The following is a 16,699-nucleotide window of genomic DNA, read 5'->3' as shown; positions in this document are numbered from 1 at the left end:
TAAATGGAATGCATTTGTATATTATTAAACTTTGATGATGTTATAATTTCATTCTTGAAATTAGGATGATCATTAGTCTGGTACATTATTATTGGATTAATACCAAGAAGAGCCCAGAAATTTGATGACTATACAATAGAGATATTCATATTTAGCTTGTCCTAAAGTATCTACAAGATAATATAAAATTATTTAATACTGCTATTGAATTGTGAGTAAAATAGTTAACTTTGAAAACAGCTTATTTAGAAATCCTTGCCTTTTGGATATGGAAGTAGACTAATCATTAGGCATTTATTTTATTTGTACAAATACAGTATATAAAAGACCAGATACAATAAATGTATTTTAGGTGTTAATGATCTTGTATTGATTCTAGGTAGGCTTCTATCAACATATATACTTAGATTCTTGTCAGAAAGGCTTTGTTCCTTCCTTCCTCAGCATTTTACATTATGGCAGCTTTAGCAGATGATAATTATTTTTCTTTAATCACAGGGGAAATTTTTAGCCCTATATTTATTTTTCATACCATTTTATTATAATCAAATTGAAAAGCTTTTGGACAATTGAAAATAACTTGCCCTTCATATTTAAAGTATTATTGTTTTATGTGCCACCAAACCAGGTCTGTTTTTGTCCAAGAGAGATATGGAAGGAAGGGACTTTGGAGGTAAAAGTATGTGATACATTTCATCCTTCTCCTGCATTCAACTTCTTAATGTTCTGATCCTCTGTGGTCTTTGATTCTGTTTCTTGGACTGCATTCTAGAATGTTTGAGTTCCTGAGGAATATTTCTCTGTGTGTGTGTGTGTGTGTGTGTGTGTTAGCAGAGGAGTGTATTATATGTATTTCATCCTATTGTTCTCTGGAGTAAAGAGGTGTTCTTTGTCTACTATTATCTTAGTTCACTTCAGACCTATTTGAGTATTCTGCTTATTTTATTTTTCTGAAAAAATGTTTTGTGTTTTGCCCAGAGGCATAGCTGTGTGAATGTCTGTAGCCACTGATTCTCTTTCATCACTTGTGATTTAGAATAAACCAAGCTTACAGTTGTTAGTGTAGCTGAAGTCAGCCTAAAAGATTTTTTGGAGAGCAAGTTATTTTGAGTTGCCTGAAAACGTAATTTAATTATGATACAGTGTTAAAGAAAATTAGTATGGATCTAAAACCTTTTATCATTTGTGATTAGAAGACAACTGTTCTGTAATAAGCCGTAATGTAAACTGTTGAAGAAGGAGCAAAGCCTGCCTGACAAGAATTCAGGGTATGTTGGTTGACTGGAGCCACCAAGTGGTCTTGGGGATGAACTCCTTCTGTTATCTGAACCTTTGAGAGAGTGATTTGCTTGAGACAAGACATCTTACTGAGTGTGGACACACTGAAATAAAGCATTCAGTTTTCTCAGTGAAAATAGCATTGGTGACAAAGATCTTTTGCTACTCATAAATTGTGCCGTAAGTTACTTATTGAATCAAACATGTGCTCATTATTATGTACTTGCCAGTTGTGGCTGAGGTAAGAACAGAATTTGGTTGTCAGGTATCTGTAAAGGAGCTACAGAAGGGTTTTTCAAAACAGTAATGTTTCTTTAAACTCAACAAGAAAACAAGTCTAAATAATGTTCAGCATCATGTCCCCAGCATCTGGGAAGAGTATTTGGCCCAAAGTAGACACACCTTGTTAAGGGAATGAACAGGTTAATGAATAAAAAGAGTGTAGGAGCAAGTACCCGCTTTCCTGTCTCATCTCTTTAAAAAAAATCACTGTAAAATAAATGTTTATATAACCTTTAATCCATTGAAATTCTTTAAAGCCTTACAAAGTTCAAAGGATCTCTGCATCAAGGTTGCTTGTATGGCAGGAGAGCCTATCATCCTATTTAAACATGGCTTTTAACAATTAAGTATGTAGAGACTGGGTGTGTAGCTCAGTGATAGATTCCATGCATTGCTGAGGCTCTAGATTTGATCCCCAGCACACCCCACCCCAAAATTTAGTGTTTGGTACATCCATGTCTTTCATTCATGAGGAAATTTTTAATGTTAGTACCTTGCTTTTCTGTACATCTATGTCATCTTTTAGTCTTTGTTAAACAGTCTACTGCTTTTCTGATTTTTTTCTACTCTTGACCATATGTAGGAAAAACAAAATCTGATAGATGTACCTAGACAGATTATCTTACAGTATCAAACAGAAGTCCAGGGTATTTTTTTTAATATATCTTTTAGTTGAGAGTGGGCCTTTATTTATTTATTTATTTAGGTACTGGGGGTTGAACTCAGGGGCACTCAACCACTGAGCCACATCCCTGGCCCTATTTTGTACTTTAAATTGTTTATAGAGACAGGGTCTCACTGAGTTACTTAGCACCTCACCATTGCTGAGGCTGGCTTTGAACTCGAGATCCTCCTGCCTCAGCCTTCCAAGCTGCTGGGATTACAGGAGTGTGCCACCGCACCTGGTTTATTTTTATTTTTTTATTTCTATGTGGTGCTGAGAATTGAACCCAGTGCCTCACACATGCTAGGCAAGTGCTCTTCCACTGATCCACACCCCAGCCCTCAGGGAATTTTAAGTACATAAATATGTACTTAAAATGAAATAAATATGTTATGAAATAATATGTTTATGAAATAAATATGTTAATATTGGCGGTAACTAATCCAGAATAAAGGCACATAAATAAAGATTACAGAGTATAACTAGTATAGAGTTGTGGTTTGAGCTACTGTTGTTGTCTGTGATTTATAACTGACTTTAAAATGATCCATAATATCCTTCTCCGGGTCCTGCATACATAATGTAAGAGCACTATGTTCTTGTACATTTTCTTCTGATGAGTTTCATTTTTCTTGTGATAGGATAGAAACAATCAAGAACACTTTAAATTGTTGAGCAACCCTAAAGCCTTTTTGTTGTTGTTGTTTCCTTTTTTTTTTTTTTTTTTGTATTATTTTTTTAATTTGTTTTAATCAGTTACACATGACAGTACAATGACCTTGACATATCATACATTTGAATCAGATGGGTTATGATTTCTCATTTTTCTGAGTGTACAGGTTGCAGACAGAATAACCCTAAAGTCTTCATAAACCAGCCTGGTAGTGGCTTAAGTTTAGGTGGTCTGATACTTTTTATAGTTATCTTGAAATAATCTGTTGTAAAATTTATACAATGAAAAAATAATGAATTATTTAGGATATACTACCAAAAAAGAAAGATCTTAAAGCAACTTTTCAAATTTAAAAATATTTAAAGTATTGTAATTATCTTTACAAAAACTTGTGTGGAAAAATTGTGTAATATTTCCTTTCTGTTGAGAAATATTTGAAAATGTAGCCAGGTATGGTGGTACACACCTATAATCCTAGCAACTCGAGAGGCTGAGGCTGGAGGATCTCAAGTTCCAGGCTAGAGCCTCAGCCACTTTTTGAGACCCTGTCACAAAAAAATAAAAAAAGTCTGGGGGCATTGGCACATGCCTGTAATCCCAGTGGCTCAGGAGGTTGAGGCAGGAGGATCTTGAATTCAAGCCAGCCTTAACAAAAGCAAGGCACTAAGCAACGCAGTGAGATCCTGTCTCTAAATAAAATACAAAATAGGGCTGGGGATGTGGCTCAGTGGTCAAGTGCCCCCGAGTTCAATTCCTGGTTCCAAAAATAAAATAAAATTTTAAAAAAGGGACTGGGGTTTAAAGCTCAGTGTTTAAACCCCCCAGAACCCCTGAGTTTAATACCCAGTACTGGGCGGCAGTAGGGGCGGGGAGGGTGTGGTGTTGTCTTAAATGAACATGAATATAAACTAAGTACTTTTTTTTTTTTTTTGAACTGGGGATTGAACCCAGGAGGAGGCCTTAACCACTGAGGTATATCCAGCCCTTTTTATTTTTTATTTTGAAACAGGGTCTTGTTAAGTTGCTTAGGACCTCACTAAGTTGCTAAGGCTATTTTCAAACTTGCAATCTTCTGCCTCAACCTTCTGAATTGCTGGGATTATAGAATTGTGCCACCATACCTAGCACAAGTGTCGATTTTTTGTTTTATTTTCTGGTGCTGGGGATTGAACCCTGGGTACTTTATCACCTTAATCTTCTAGATGAAAACTATTGATTTGAGTTAAATTTTGTGTGTGTTTAAATGGTAACTTAATATGATAGCTTACATATTTAAAATAATGTCTCAACATTGTTATATGTTCAAGTAATACAAGCTTCTGCTTGTAATGTTTTCTCTCTAGAAGAGAGTCGAGTAACCATATCATATGGTTGGTATCATAGGAACCTGGTAAAAGAGGAAGTAAAATAGTTCATTTCTTTTTGCCTTTTAGATGCCAGAATTCCAGAAAAGTTCAGTTCGTATCAAGAACCCTACAAGAGTAGAAGAAACTCTCTGTGGTCTTATCAAAGGAGGAGCTGCCAAACTTCAGGTAGACTAATTATGCAGATGTCTTTATTGTTTAAATATTTTATTACTGATATTCAAACAGTGTCATTCATCTTCTTCCTATTTTGGTAACATCTGAGTAAAACAAGTTTAAGTGGACATTTTTTGCCTATTTCTTGGAATGTGAAATCTAAGACATCTAGAATTGTCTGAAACAGAATACTCTAATGGAAACACAAATTAATAGCCTTAATATAAACATTTTCTTTTATTATTTTTCATTTGTTTATTTGTGCTGAACATTGCACCCTAGGCATTGTGCATGCTAATAGTACCTTCTACCACTGTCCCTACACCCACTGCCCCCAAACTTTAGGATTTTTTCAGTATTAAGTATTAAGCAAGTTAACGGCTGGTTGCAGTAGTGCACACCCATAATCCCAGTGACTTGGGAGACTGAGGGAGAGTGAAGCAGGAAAATTGGAAAGTTTGAGGCCAGCCTCAGCAACTTTTTTTTTTTTTAATTTAGTGAGGCCCTCTCTCAAAAGGAATGGGAATGTAGCTCAATGGTTGAGCACCCCTGGTTTCAGTCCCCAGTACCAAAAAAATAAATTATGTATTGTTTTAACTCTATAGAGAGTCAAGTAACCATATCACATACAATTTATAACTTTCTATACTAATTGTTTTGTTTGGTTGGTTGTTGTTGTTTGGTACAAGGGATTGAACCCAGGGGCACTCTACCACTAAGCCATATCATGAGCCCTTTTTAGCTTTTATTTTGAGACAGGGTCTTACTAAATTAATCCAGGCTGGCCTTGAATTTGCAGTCCTCGTGCTTTAACCTCCGAAATCCTTGAAGTATAGGTGTGTAACACCACGCCTGGCTGATTAATCAGATTTTATTTGGTGACAAATATAGGGCACTTAAGATATCACCTTGTATTTAAAGTCATTTTCAGGATGTTGTATGTGAAAACCATTAGAAAACTTAATGTCAAAATAGTAACCTAAGCATGGTCCCGTGCCTCTAAGAAGGTATGTATTTGGATAGCAATAAAGAAATCCTGGTCATGGTGGCTGTGCTTACATAATGCCTTTCTCCTATTTCTTACAGATAATAACAGACTTTGATATGACACTAAGTAGATTTTCCTACAAAGGGAAAAGATGCCCAACTTGTCATAGTAAGTATGGTACTCTTTTTTTTATAGTACTGGGGACCACTGAGCCACACTCCAGCCCTGTTTTGTATTTTATTTAGAGACAGGGTCTCACTGAGTTGTTTAGCACCTCGCCTTTGCTGAGGCTGGCTTTGAATTCCCAATCCTCCTGACTCAACCTCCCAAGCCACTGGGATTACAGGAATGCACCACTGCACCCGGCAAGTGTGATACTCTTAAACAAATTTATAAAACTAATCACAGATATCCTTTTTATCTATATTATCTATATCTCCTATTTGAGATGACTGGAAGTTCCTTTTGGATATGGAAATCAGGGGAACCTGCTTTTTCTTAACTGTATTTCTTTTAATACTTATTTTTTAGTCGTAGTTAGACACAGTATCTTTATTTTATTTTTATGTGGTGCTGAGGATCTAACCCAGGCCTCGCACGTGCTAGGCAAGCGCTCTACTGCTGAGCCACAATCCCAGCCCTTTTAACTGTATTTTGAGGATTTGGGTTTTCCCCCCTTATTATATAAATAGTTCTTTTTATGTGTGGTTTTGATAGCAGATATAGAAACTTAATATATCTCACCATCTGTAGTCTATTAATTATTCAAAAAAAATTTAAATGGATTTTAAACTCTGGCTCAACCTAAAGAAATAGTGTTTAACAAATACTGTGGCTTGGGGATGGAGCTTAATGGTAGATCTTGTAATACCTTCCTTGAGGCAGCACTGACCCTCCCCCCAAAAAAAGTGGTTGGAGGAAGACTGTTAATAGGATTTTTATTTTTTGTCAGTAATTCCTCTTTGGAGAAATTTTTGTTTTGTTTTGTCTTTATTTTTATTTATTTATTTATTTGTTTATTTATTTTTGTGGTACTGGAGATTAAGCCCAGGGGAACTTTACCACTGAGCTACATCCCCCACTTCTTTTATTTTTCATTTTGAGACGGCCTCACTAAGTTGCTGAGAGTCTTGCTAAATTGCTGAGGCTGGCCTTGAAGTTGCCATTTTCCTGCCTCAGTCTCCCAAATTGCTGGGATTAAAGGCAAGTGACACTGCACTCAGCTTGTTTCTTCTCTTTAGTTAAAATGGAAGATGAAAATAGGAACAGTCACTACACAATTCAGTGTTCGAAGACCTTGAATTGTTTGGCTCAGGGGTTATGTGAGGAACCACTAAGTCTCAGATTTTGAAACTGTTTTAGTTTTGGTTTTGGTTTGCAGAGTAGTTCTAGGGATTGAACCTAGGGCCTTGGGCATGCATGCAAGGCCAGCACTCTGCTACTGAGCTATATCCCTAACTCTTAACTTGCTTCTTTTTCTTTCGTTTTTTTCTTTCTTCCTGTCTCCCTCCATCCTTCCCTTTGCATTTTTTCCATATTTTTTATTGGCACATTATAATTATACATAATGGGGGCTGGGGTTGTGGCTCAGTGGTAGAGCACTTGCCTAGCACATGTGAGGCACTTGGTTCAATCCCCAGCACCACATAAAAATAAATAAATAAATACAGGTATTGTGTCCATCTACGACTAAAAAATTTTTTTAAAAAAGATTATATGTGGGCTGGGGTTGTGGCTCAGTGGCAGAGCGCTTGCTTCACGTATGTGAGGCACTGGGTTCAATCCTCAGTACCACATATAAATAAATAATAATAAAGATACATCAACAACTAAAAAATATTTTTAAAAAAGATTATATGTAATGATTTTTTGGTTACACATTGGTACATGCACACAATATAAAATTGAATTAAACCAATATCATTCCCTGATAAGTCACCTCTTCCTGTCCTTTCCTCTACTGATTTCCCTTCAGTTTTCATGAGAACACCGCACACACCTTTCTTTTCCTTTTTCCTCTATAGCCTCAACATGTGAGAGAAAACATGACCGTTGGCTTTCTGAGTTTGTCCTATTTTGTTTAACAAAATATTTTTATTTTTAATATTATTTATTTATTTTTTAATTCTCGGCGGACACAACATCTTTGTTTGTATGTGGCGCTGAGGATCGAACCGGGCCACACGCATGCCAGGCGAGCGCGCTACCACTTGAGCCACATCCCCAGCCCCAAAATATTTTTAGATTCCATCGATTTTTCTGCAAATGACACAATTTCATTTCTCTTTGTGGCTAAATAAAACACTACTCTCTCTCTATATATATATATATATATATATACCACATTTTCTTGATTCATTCATCAATTGATGGACATTTAGGCTTGGTTGTATAGTTTAGCTATTATGAATTGTGCTGCTATAACCTGGGCATGCATGTTTCAATATAGTATGCCGATATTTATCCTTTGGATAAATTCCAAGGAGTGGTATATCTGGGTCCTATGGTAGTTCTATTCCTAATCTTTGAGAAACCTCCATACTGATTTTCAGAGTGGTTATACTAATCTACAATCCCACTGATAGTGTTAAGAGTGTTTCTTTTCCCCCACATCCTCTGTAGCATTTATTATTATTGTTTATTTTGTTTTTGTTCTTTTGTTTGTACCAGGGATTGAACCCAGGGATATTTTGCCACTGAGCCATATCCGCAGTCCTTTTTATTTTGTTAACTTGTTAAAACAAGTTACAGTTGGGATTAAAGATATATGCCACCACAACCAGTTACTGTTTGTATTCTTGATGACTGCAGTTCTGACTGGAGTAAGGTGAAATATCAGAATAGGTTTTTGATTTCTCTAATTGCTAAAGATGTTGGACTTTTTTATATTATATTTGCTATTTATATTTCTTCTTTTTTAGGGGAGCCACTGGGGATTGAGCTCAGGGGCACTCGACCACTGAGCCACATCCCCAGCCCTATTTTGAATTTTATTTAGAGACAGAGTCTCATTGAATTGCTTAGTGCCTTGCTTTTGTTGAAGCTGTCTTTGAATTCTCTATCCTCCTGCCTCAGACTTCCAAGCCGCTGAGATTATAGCCGTGTACCACCATACCCATGTTGGGCAGAAGCTTTTTAATTTGATGCCAGGCCATTTCCACTTCTTGATAGAAATTCACTTCGTTTCTTTAGCTAATGTGAATTATAGCACTGAGACCAAAATTTGTAATAACCATGCTGGTTGACTTGTGCTTTAAAAGACATTATTCACAGTATTGGTAACATCTGAATATTTTCTTTTAATGCCTGTTTTGCTTTCTCTCTTCAGATATCATTGACAACTGTAAGCTGGTTACAGATGAATGTCGAAAAAAGGTAAACTTTACCAGTAATCCACCATAAATACACTCCGGATGAGAATTTCATTAGGTTCATTTACACAAATAAGAATGGATGCAAAGTTCTTATGATCATACCTGGCTCATAATAATAATTCAGTACATGCTTTTTTATTGTATGAATATTGTCAACGTATTTTAAAGGAAAAACTGATATTAACTTTTAAACAACAAAACTTAGATGTAATGGTGGCATATACCTCTAATCCTAGCAATTTGGGAGGCTAAAATGTAGGAGGATGACAGGTTTGAGCCAGCCTCTACAATTTAGCAACACCTGTGCCAGAGTAAAAAGGGTTGGGATGTAGCTCAGTGGTAGAGCCCCTGTATGAGAAAAAAGCAAAGATTTAAAACTTCTAAATGATTACTAAAATATTCTACCATCCTCTATTAACTGGAAAATTAAAAATACTTCTATTTTTTCATAGTTTTTCCTCCCTTAAAGTAGTAAAGAAATTTCTTCAGTACTTTGAGTATCTACCTCTGTATATCTTAATAAAATAAGACGACTTAAATTTGTGAATATGAGAACTTGTTTTGTAATGCTACTCTGATTAGTTAGTAGTTGGTTTGCCGAATTGCTGGCATAAAAGTATTTTACAAAAGAGGTACCTTTTTGCAGATGTATTTAATTATATCTACAAAATTAGCTTCTATTAAGTGTCACCCCAGTTTCATCTTTTATTGTAAAGCAGTTTACAGACACTTGTTTATGTTGTCTTGCTTTCAGTAAAACAAAATGGATTAGTGACAAAACACTGTGGTTATGATGATTAAGTTATTTTATTTTCTAGTTATTGCAACTAAAGGAACAGTATTATGCTATAGAAGTTAATCCTGGTCTTACCGTGGAAGAAAAGTACCCTCATATGGTAGAATGGTAAGTGTGTATGGAATGGTGGGAACCTGAAAGCCTAACAAAGCAGTGTTACAGTTAAAACTGATGGTTTTTTCTGCCCTGTCTATACTGTGTACAAGGACATTCTTCAATCATGTTAAAGCAGTGAATTGAATTAAACATAAAATAAATTTTTATTTTCTAATCACTCTAGGGTTTGCTTTTTAAGTTCAGTAGAACTAAATTTAAAATTCTGCATTCAAAACCAAGAATTTTTTTTCCTTAAAGTATATGGACACTCCAAGTGCAGTGGTATACAACTGTAATAAGGGACTCAGGAGGCTGAGGCAATAGGGTTACAGGTTTGAGGCCAACCTGGGCATGTTATCAAGACCAGAACCTTTAAGAAAGTTCCTTCTCGCTAAGCACAGTTGGGCACACCTGTAATCTCAGTGGCTTGGGAGGCTGAGGCAGGAAGATCGCCAGTTCAAAGCGAGCTTCAACAACTTAGTGAGACCCTGTCTCTAAATAAAAATATAAAAAGTGCTAGGGATGTGGCTCAGTGGTTAAGATCCCCCTGAGTTCAATTCCTGGTGCACAAAAAAGAAAAAAAGTTCTCTCTCAAATCAAGGCACTTTCTACTTCTTAAAATCCTGAGACCAGGAATATTTGTCTTCATTATCCCATTACCTAACAGGGTGCCTTGCACATGTCACCTGTATACCTGTATTTGTGGTATTGAATCTTTTTTTCTTTTTTTTGTACCAGGGATTGAACTTGGGGGCATTCCACCACTGAGCCACATCCCCAGCCCTATTTTTATTTTATTTAGAGTCTGGTCTCACTGAGTTGCTTAGTGCCTCACTTTTGCTAAGGCTGGCTTTGAACTCACAATCTTCCTATCTCAGTCTCCCAAGCCACTGGGATTATAGGAGTGTGCCACCACATCCGGTAGTATTGAACCTTGAAAATAGACTTTACCTGCATGTAGAAGCAGAATTAGAATTAGATTTCTGCATGATAGAAGAAAGGACCATCCTTCTGGGCACAGTGGTATATGCCTGTCTGTAATCCCAGCAACTCAGGAGACAGAGACAACAGGATCACAATTTCAAGGCCAGCCCCAGCAACTTAGCAAGACCCTAAAACAACCTGTAACCTGGCTCGAAATAAAAAGGGCTGAGATTGTAGCCCAGTGCTGAAGCTCCCTGAGCTAAATCCCCAGTACCAAAAATAAAAAGAAAGGACATCTAGCAAGTAGAATTATTTGGCAGTGGCAATGGAATAAAGTTCCCTTAGAGAATGAGTACGCTGTCTAATGGAAGCTGATACAGGCAGAGAGGAGTGTCATTTAGGAATAATGTAGGCAATTATTTAGATCTCCAGTGAAAAGTTAGGTTCTTTGTTAGTGAGTGGGCTGTTTGGGCAGTTGTAAAGGTGAGAGTTAGATTCTAAAGCCTGGTTACACTGAGATGCTGTGTTTAGGTGTTATTACATTCATATAAAAAAATAGATGAGGTTGTATATACTTTCCATAGTAAGGTTTTTTTTCTTGCTCACTAGGTAGCTTCTTCAATACTTTTTGACATTTCTTGAAAATTTAAACTTCAAGAGATGAGAAAAGTGACTTTGCTTTTACTGATCACACAGTCATACAAATGACTGTGCCATCCTAAGTTTGGATGAGGTGTTTTTTGTTTGTTTATTTGGTTTTGTTTTGGTTTTGTTTTGGTTTTGTTTTTGGTTTCTTAACAAAAACAAGTAGGGAGCAATGACATGCCTACAGTCCCAGCTACTTGAGAGGCTCAGGCAGGAAGATCATAAGTTTGAGGACAGTCTGGATAACTTAGTGAAACCCTGTCTCAAATTAAGAACAAAGCGGGCAGGCAGAGGTTGGGATATAGCTCAGTGGTAGAGCACCCCCGGGTCAATCTCCAGTTCTGCAAAACAAAAAGCAAAAATGAATCTTTATTGTCTAGAAATATATATTTTAAAAATCCCCTGTGAAAGGTGCAGTTATTTCCCTAGATATGAAGGACATATTAAACCTTATGAACACTTCATCCGGATGTCCAGACAATGCTCCATCTATGTATTGTTCTGTATTTGCACATTCATGTAGTCATCTACAGATACGAGGTAGCCCTTATCCATTCCCCACTTATATTCACTATCATTGGCTTTCCGTTAATCTATTGAGAAAAGGTTTGGGGTTGACAGATAAACTCATCGTGAGTACCCGTGAATGCTGCAGGCTCATTGGTGACCTAGCTATTGCCTTTCCCTTGGGACTGGAGCATCAGGGCTCAAACCACTGAGGATCAAGAGAAATCTGGTTTGGGGTTGGGGCTGTAGCTCAGTGGTAGAGCATTTGCCTAGCATGTGTGAGACACTGGGTTCGACCTCAGCATCACATAAAAATAAATAAATAAAGGTCCACCTACAATTAAAAAAAAAAAGAGAGAAATCTGGACTGAGGAAAGACTCACAGCCCTTTTCTTTCATTATCTTATTAGCATATTTAAGTTCTGAGTTCTAGAGATCTGGAAAATGTGCAACAAATATACACATCACATTTTGAGGCACACTAGGATATAATTCATTAATGGTGAATTTTTATATCTCAGGTTGAAATCCAAATATGTGGCCAAAAGAACTTTTCTTATACTGAAGCATGCTTTGTAATAAAAATAATTGTTTTAATGTATACTTTTGTTTCTTTTGTCACAACTCCAGGTATAGTAAGTCTCATAGTTTGATTGTTGAACAAGGTATACCAAAAGCTAAAATTAAAGAGATTGTGGAAGAATCTGACGTTATGCTCAAGTAAGTTTCTGAATGTTTGTTATTGTCTGCAGAATTGAAGTATTTTTATTTTCGATTGTGTATTTTTATTAAAATAAGATATAACACTACTCCATGGAAAAATACCCTAAATATACTACTTGTCCAAAATGGATAGTGTATGATAAGAAATCTAGAATGACAAGTTAGATTTGGTGTAGGTAATAAATCACATTTAAGTACTAATATTTTTGTCCAGATTAAACCCCTAATATTTGTTGTGTTTCAAAAGATTTGCTTATTCTGACTTTCTCCTAAATGAAATCATACCATGTATTCTTTTTCCTTTTAAACATTTTTTGGTTGTAGATGAACACAATGCCTTTATTTTATTTATTTATTTATTTTTTAATGTGGTACTGAGGATTGAACCCAGTGCTTAACATACTAGGCAAGTACTCTCCCACTGAGCTACACTCCTAGTCCTCATATCATGTATTTTTTTTTTTTCTTAGTTGTAGATGTACCTTTAATTTATTCATTTATTTATATACGGGGCTAAGAATTAAACCCAGTGCCTTACACATGTGAGGCAAGCGCTCTACCACTAAGCCACAACCCCATACCATGTACTTTTTTTTTTAACATTTTTTTAGTTGTAGATGGACACAATATCTTTATTTTATTTATTTATTTTTTATGTGGTGCTGAGGATCAAACCCAGTGCCTCACGCATGTGAGGCAAGTGCTCAACCACTGAGCTACAACCCCAGCCCCCATGTATTCCTAAAATTAAATTTTTTTTAATATTTATTTTTTAGGTATAGATGGACACAACACAATGCCTTTATTTTTATGTGGTGCTGAGGATCAAACTCGGGTCCCAACTGTGCTAGGGGAGCGCTCTACTGCTGAACCACAATCCCAGCCCCCAAATTAAAAATTTCAAGACCAAGATACAAATTTATGCAATCAAGAAAATTTCTAAATTTTTTCGGAAAATACTTTTGAAAGACATGAAATTTTAAAGAAATATTTATAAAGTTTATACATAAACTTGTTTCTAAGATTACTTCAGTCTGTTTTCTGAATTCTCCAGACGTTTTTGAAAACAATCTCTAAGAAAGTAAATGTTTTAATACATAATTAATTAAAATATTCACAATTTATCAATTGTATAAAAAAATGGTTCTAGTGATTAGACTCAAGGGTGCTCTATCATTTTGCTACATCCCCAGCCGTGTGTGTGTGTGTGTGTGTGTGTGTGTGTGTGTTGTGCTGGGGATTAAACCTAGGGCCTTGTGCATGGGAGGCAAGCACTCTACCAACTGAGCTATATCCCTAGCCCCCCAGCCTATTTTTAAATTAAATTATACTTTTTTTAAATTAGAGCATTGTAGTTATACATAGTAATTGGGTTCATTTTGACAAAATCAGACATGCATTGAATTTGATTTCAATCCCCATTCCCCTGCAATTCCTTCCCCTTCTCTCCTCCCCACTTCTCCTTCCTCTACTATGTTGATTTTTCTTTTGCTCGTTTATTTATTTTTGATTGGCTCTTTATATGTGGTGCTGAGAACCGAACCCAGTGCCTCATACATGCTAGGCAAGCGCTCTACCACTGAGCCACAACCCTAGCCCCTTGATTGGTTCTTTCTCCTTAAACATAAAGGTGAAATTCCCCATGGTATATTTATATATTTATACATAATGTGATTTTGTTAAAATTTATTCTACATTTCCTCCCCTTTCTCAGCCCTCTTCTTTCCCTTTTGATAAAAAAAGGTATGGAATGCTTCATGAATTTGCATGTCATCCTTGCACAGGGGTTATGCTAATCTTCTTTGTATTGCTCCACTTTTAGTATATGTGCTGCCATAGTGAGCACCCTTTTAAAATTTTTTATTCTGAGAGGTTCTCACTGCATTGCCCATGCTGACACTGAACTTGCAATCCTCCTGCCCCCACCTCCTGAATCCCAGGGATTAAAAGCACATACCACTATGTCTAGCTTTAAGCTGATTTTCCATATCTTTTACCACCTTTTACAATTTTCAATTTGTGAGACAAATAACAATGCTGCTCCTTTTTATTCTTTGTGGTGCTGGGTTCAATTCCCAGCGCATACTAGGCAGCTGCTATTATCGCTGAACTATGCCCCGGGTAACCCCTTTTTTTGTTTGTTTGTTTGTTTGTTTTTAAATTTCTTTAGTTGTGGCTGGACATGATATCTTTACTTTATTTATTTATTTTTATGCAGTGCTGAGGATCAGCCCCAGGATCTCACATGTGTTAGGCAAGTGCTGTATCTCTGAGCTACACTCCTAGCCCCAACCCCTTTGTTTTTTTTTTTTTTTAAACATTTATTTTTTTAGTTATAGGTGAACACAGTCTGTATTTTATTTTTATGTGGTGCTGAGGATCGAATCTAGTGCCTCACACATGCTAGGTGAGTGTACTACCTCTAAACTGCAACCCCAGCCCCCCTTTGTTTTTTAATGACACTATATTCCAAGGTGATTACTTTTCTTTCCCCTCTCTCCAAAGGAATACTCAGAGGTTTGTTTAGGAAAGTGGAGGCACATTCAAGGGAGTTTAGTCTTGAGAAGGTTTGGGGGTAGAAAGGAGGGCATATTCAGGGGAGAATGTGGTCTACCACTAGATGGAGAAACAGCCTAAGGTGATTACTTATAAGAAGGAAAGAAATTGTCAAAAAGAGGACAGCTAAATGAATATTTTATTAATAAGCAGCAACAACTTAATTTAACCTATAGCTGAGGAAGAGTAAAAATGGAAGAATAGGTTTTAGGATCTTGGAAAGGAGAGATGTCAAGAAGTTAAGAGTACAGCTAAATTCTTCTGTTCTTCTGCTTTTCTGATGATAGGGAGAGTTAAGGAACATGTTTCCAGGCAGGTGGTCTTCCAGCTCCACCTAAATGGGTTTTTCAAGGGGTGGTTTTAATCCCTTGCTTTTTAATGGTATAAATTGTGAATGGTAGGCTTATATCTATATTCAATATGAGTCTATTTGAACTATTAGAACAGTCATTCTCAACTGGGGTGATTCTGTCCAAAGAATTTCTGGCAATGTCTGGAGGAGGCATTTTTTATTTTCATGACCAGACAGTGCCACCCAGCATCTAGTGCTATTTTTAGAACATACAGCTTCCATGGCTGAGGGTGTAGCTCAGTGGTAGAGCCCTTTGTAGAATGTATGCCCCCCAATCCCCCACTGTACACACTGCATGTCTCTGCCTATTTTGAACTAGTAGAATTGATTAAAAGAGCTGGGCTTGGCAGCACAAGCTGGTAAAACCAGCAATTTGAGAGGCTGAGGCGGGAGAATTATAAGGCTGGCTTCAGCAACTTGGTGAGGCCTTGAGGAATTTAGTGAGATCCTGTCTCAAAAAATTTTTTTTAAAAAGAGCTGGGGATGTGGCCCATTGGTAAAGTGCCTCTCAAAAAAAAAAAAAAAGGAAAGTAGTTGCTTGAAAAAGTACTCGTAGTGGTATAGATATTACCAACTGTCCTCTTGGGTAGTATTTTGAAATGAGAATATACATGAGTAATAGAATTTAGATGAAGTATTTTGTTTTTAAGCTTCTAAATGAAAAGGAGATGTATTTTGTTCTTTATTAATCATTTTGTACCTCCATCTTGCAGGGAAGGATATGAGGATTTCTTTGATAAGCTCCAACAATACAGCATACCTGTGTTCATATTTTCGGCTGGTATTGGTGATGTACTAGAGGAAGTTCTCCTTCAAGCTGGGGTTTATCATCCAAATATCAAAGTAGTGTCCAACTTCATGGATTTTGATGAAAATGTAAGAACAGTAAATCATTCTCAGATTTACTTTAAAAATCTGAAAGTATTTTAATCATGAAAATTTATTATAATTTGATATATATTCATTAAATCGGACCCAAGTTAATAGGCCCGGTATAGGACTCATGATCTTTTCCAGTGTTGTATTTTAGAAATAATATACCCTTCATAAATTTTTGCTCACAAGTTTTAAACTAATATTAAAATTTGCTGGCAGCCATTATGAAGTCAAACAACAACAAGTGCTGGCGAGGATGTGGGGAAAAGGGTACACTTGTACATTGCTGGTGGGACTGCAAATTGGTGCAGCCAATTTGGAAAGCAGTATGGAGATTTCTTGGAAAGCTGGGAATGGAGCCACCATTTGACCCAGCTATTCCCCTTCTCGGTCTATTCCCTAAAGACCTAAAAAGAGCATGCTACAGGGACACTGCTACATCGAT

At 36.5% G+C, this 16,699-nt stretch overlaps 1 protein-coding gene, 1 non-coding gene and 1 pseudogene across 4 annotated transcripts in view; 1 reads left to right on the top strand and 2 right to left on the bottom strand.

Annotated features, from left to right (window-relative positions):
- Nt5c3a (5'-nucleotidase, cytosolic IIIA) overlaps nt 1–16,699 on the top strand; it is a 52,420-nt gene that overhangs the window by 32,914 nt on the left and 2,807 nt on the right. For all 3 annotated transcript variants that reach the window (XM_015490211.2, XM_015490214.2, XM_015490212.2), the window contains 6 exons: nt 4,331–4,429; nt 5,504–5,573; nt 8,734–8,780; nt 9,598–9,683; nt 12,378–12,467; nt 16,092–16,254. In XM_015490211.2, the coding sequence (XP_015345697.1) occupies nt 4,331–4,429; nt 5,504–5,573; nt 8,734–8,780; nt 9,598–9,683; nt 12,378–12,467; nt 16,092–16,254 (555 nt within the window). The remainder of the gene's footprint in view (nt 1–4,330; nt 4,430–5,503; nt 5,574–8,733; nt 8,781–9,597; nt 9,684–12,377; nt 12,468–16,091; nt 16,255–16,699) is intronic.
- Nucleotides 11,730–11,871, bottom strand: LOC125611536 (annotated as a pseudogene).
- On the bottom strand, nt 14,210–14,316 carry LOC125611562. Its single transcript, XR_007341775.1, has one exon. It is a non-coding gene; the product is annotated as a U6 spliceosomal RNA (small nuclear RNA).

The sequence above is a fragment of the Marmota marmota genome, unplaced genomic scaffold (assembly GCF_001458135.2).
Source record: "Marmota marmota marmota unplaced genomic scaffold, marMar, whole genome shotgun sequence".
Taxonomy (NCBI): Eukaryota; Metazoa; Chordata; class Mammalia; order Rodentia; family Sciuridae; genus Marmota; species Marmota marmota.
The sequence above is the reverse complement of the archived record's forward strand: the minus strand, read 5'-3'. Positions and strand labels throughout refer to the sequence as shown.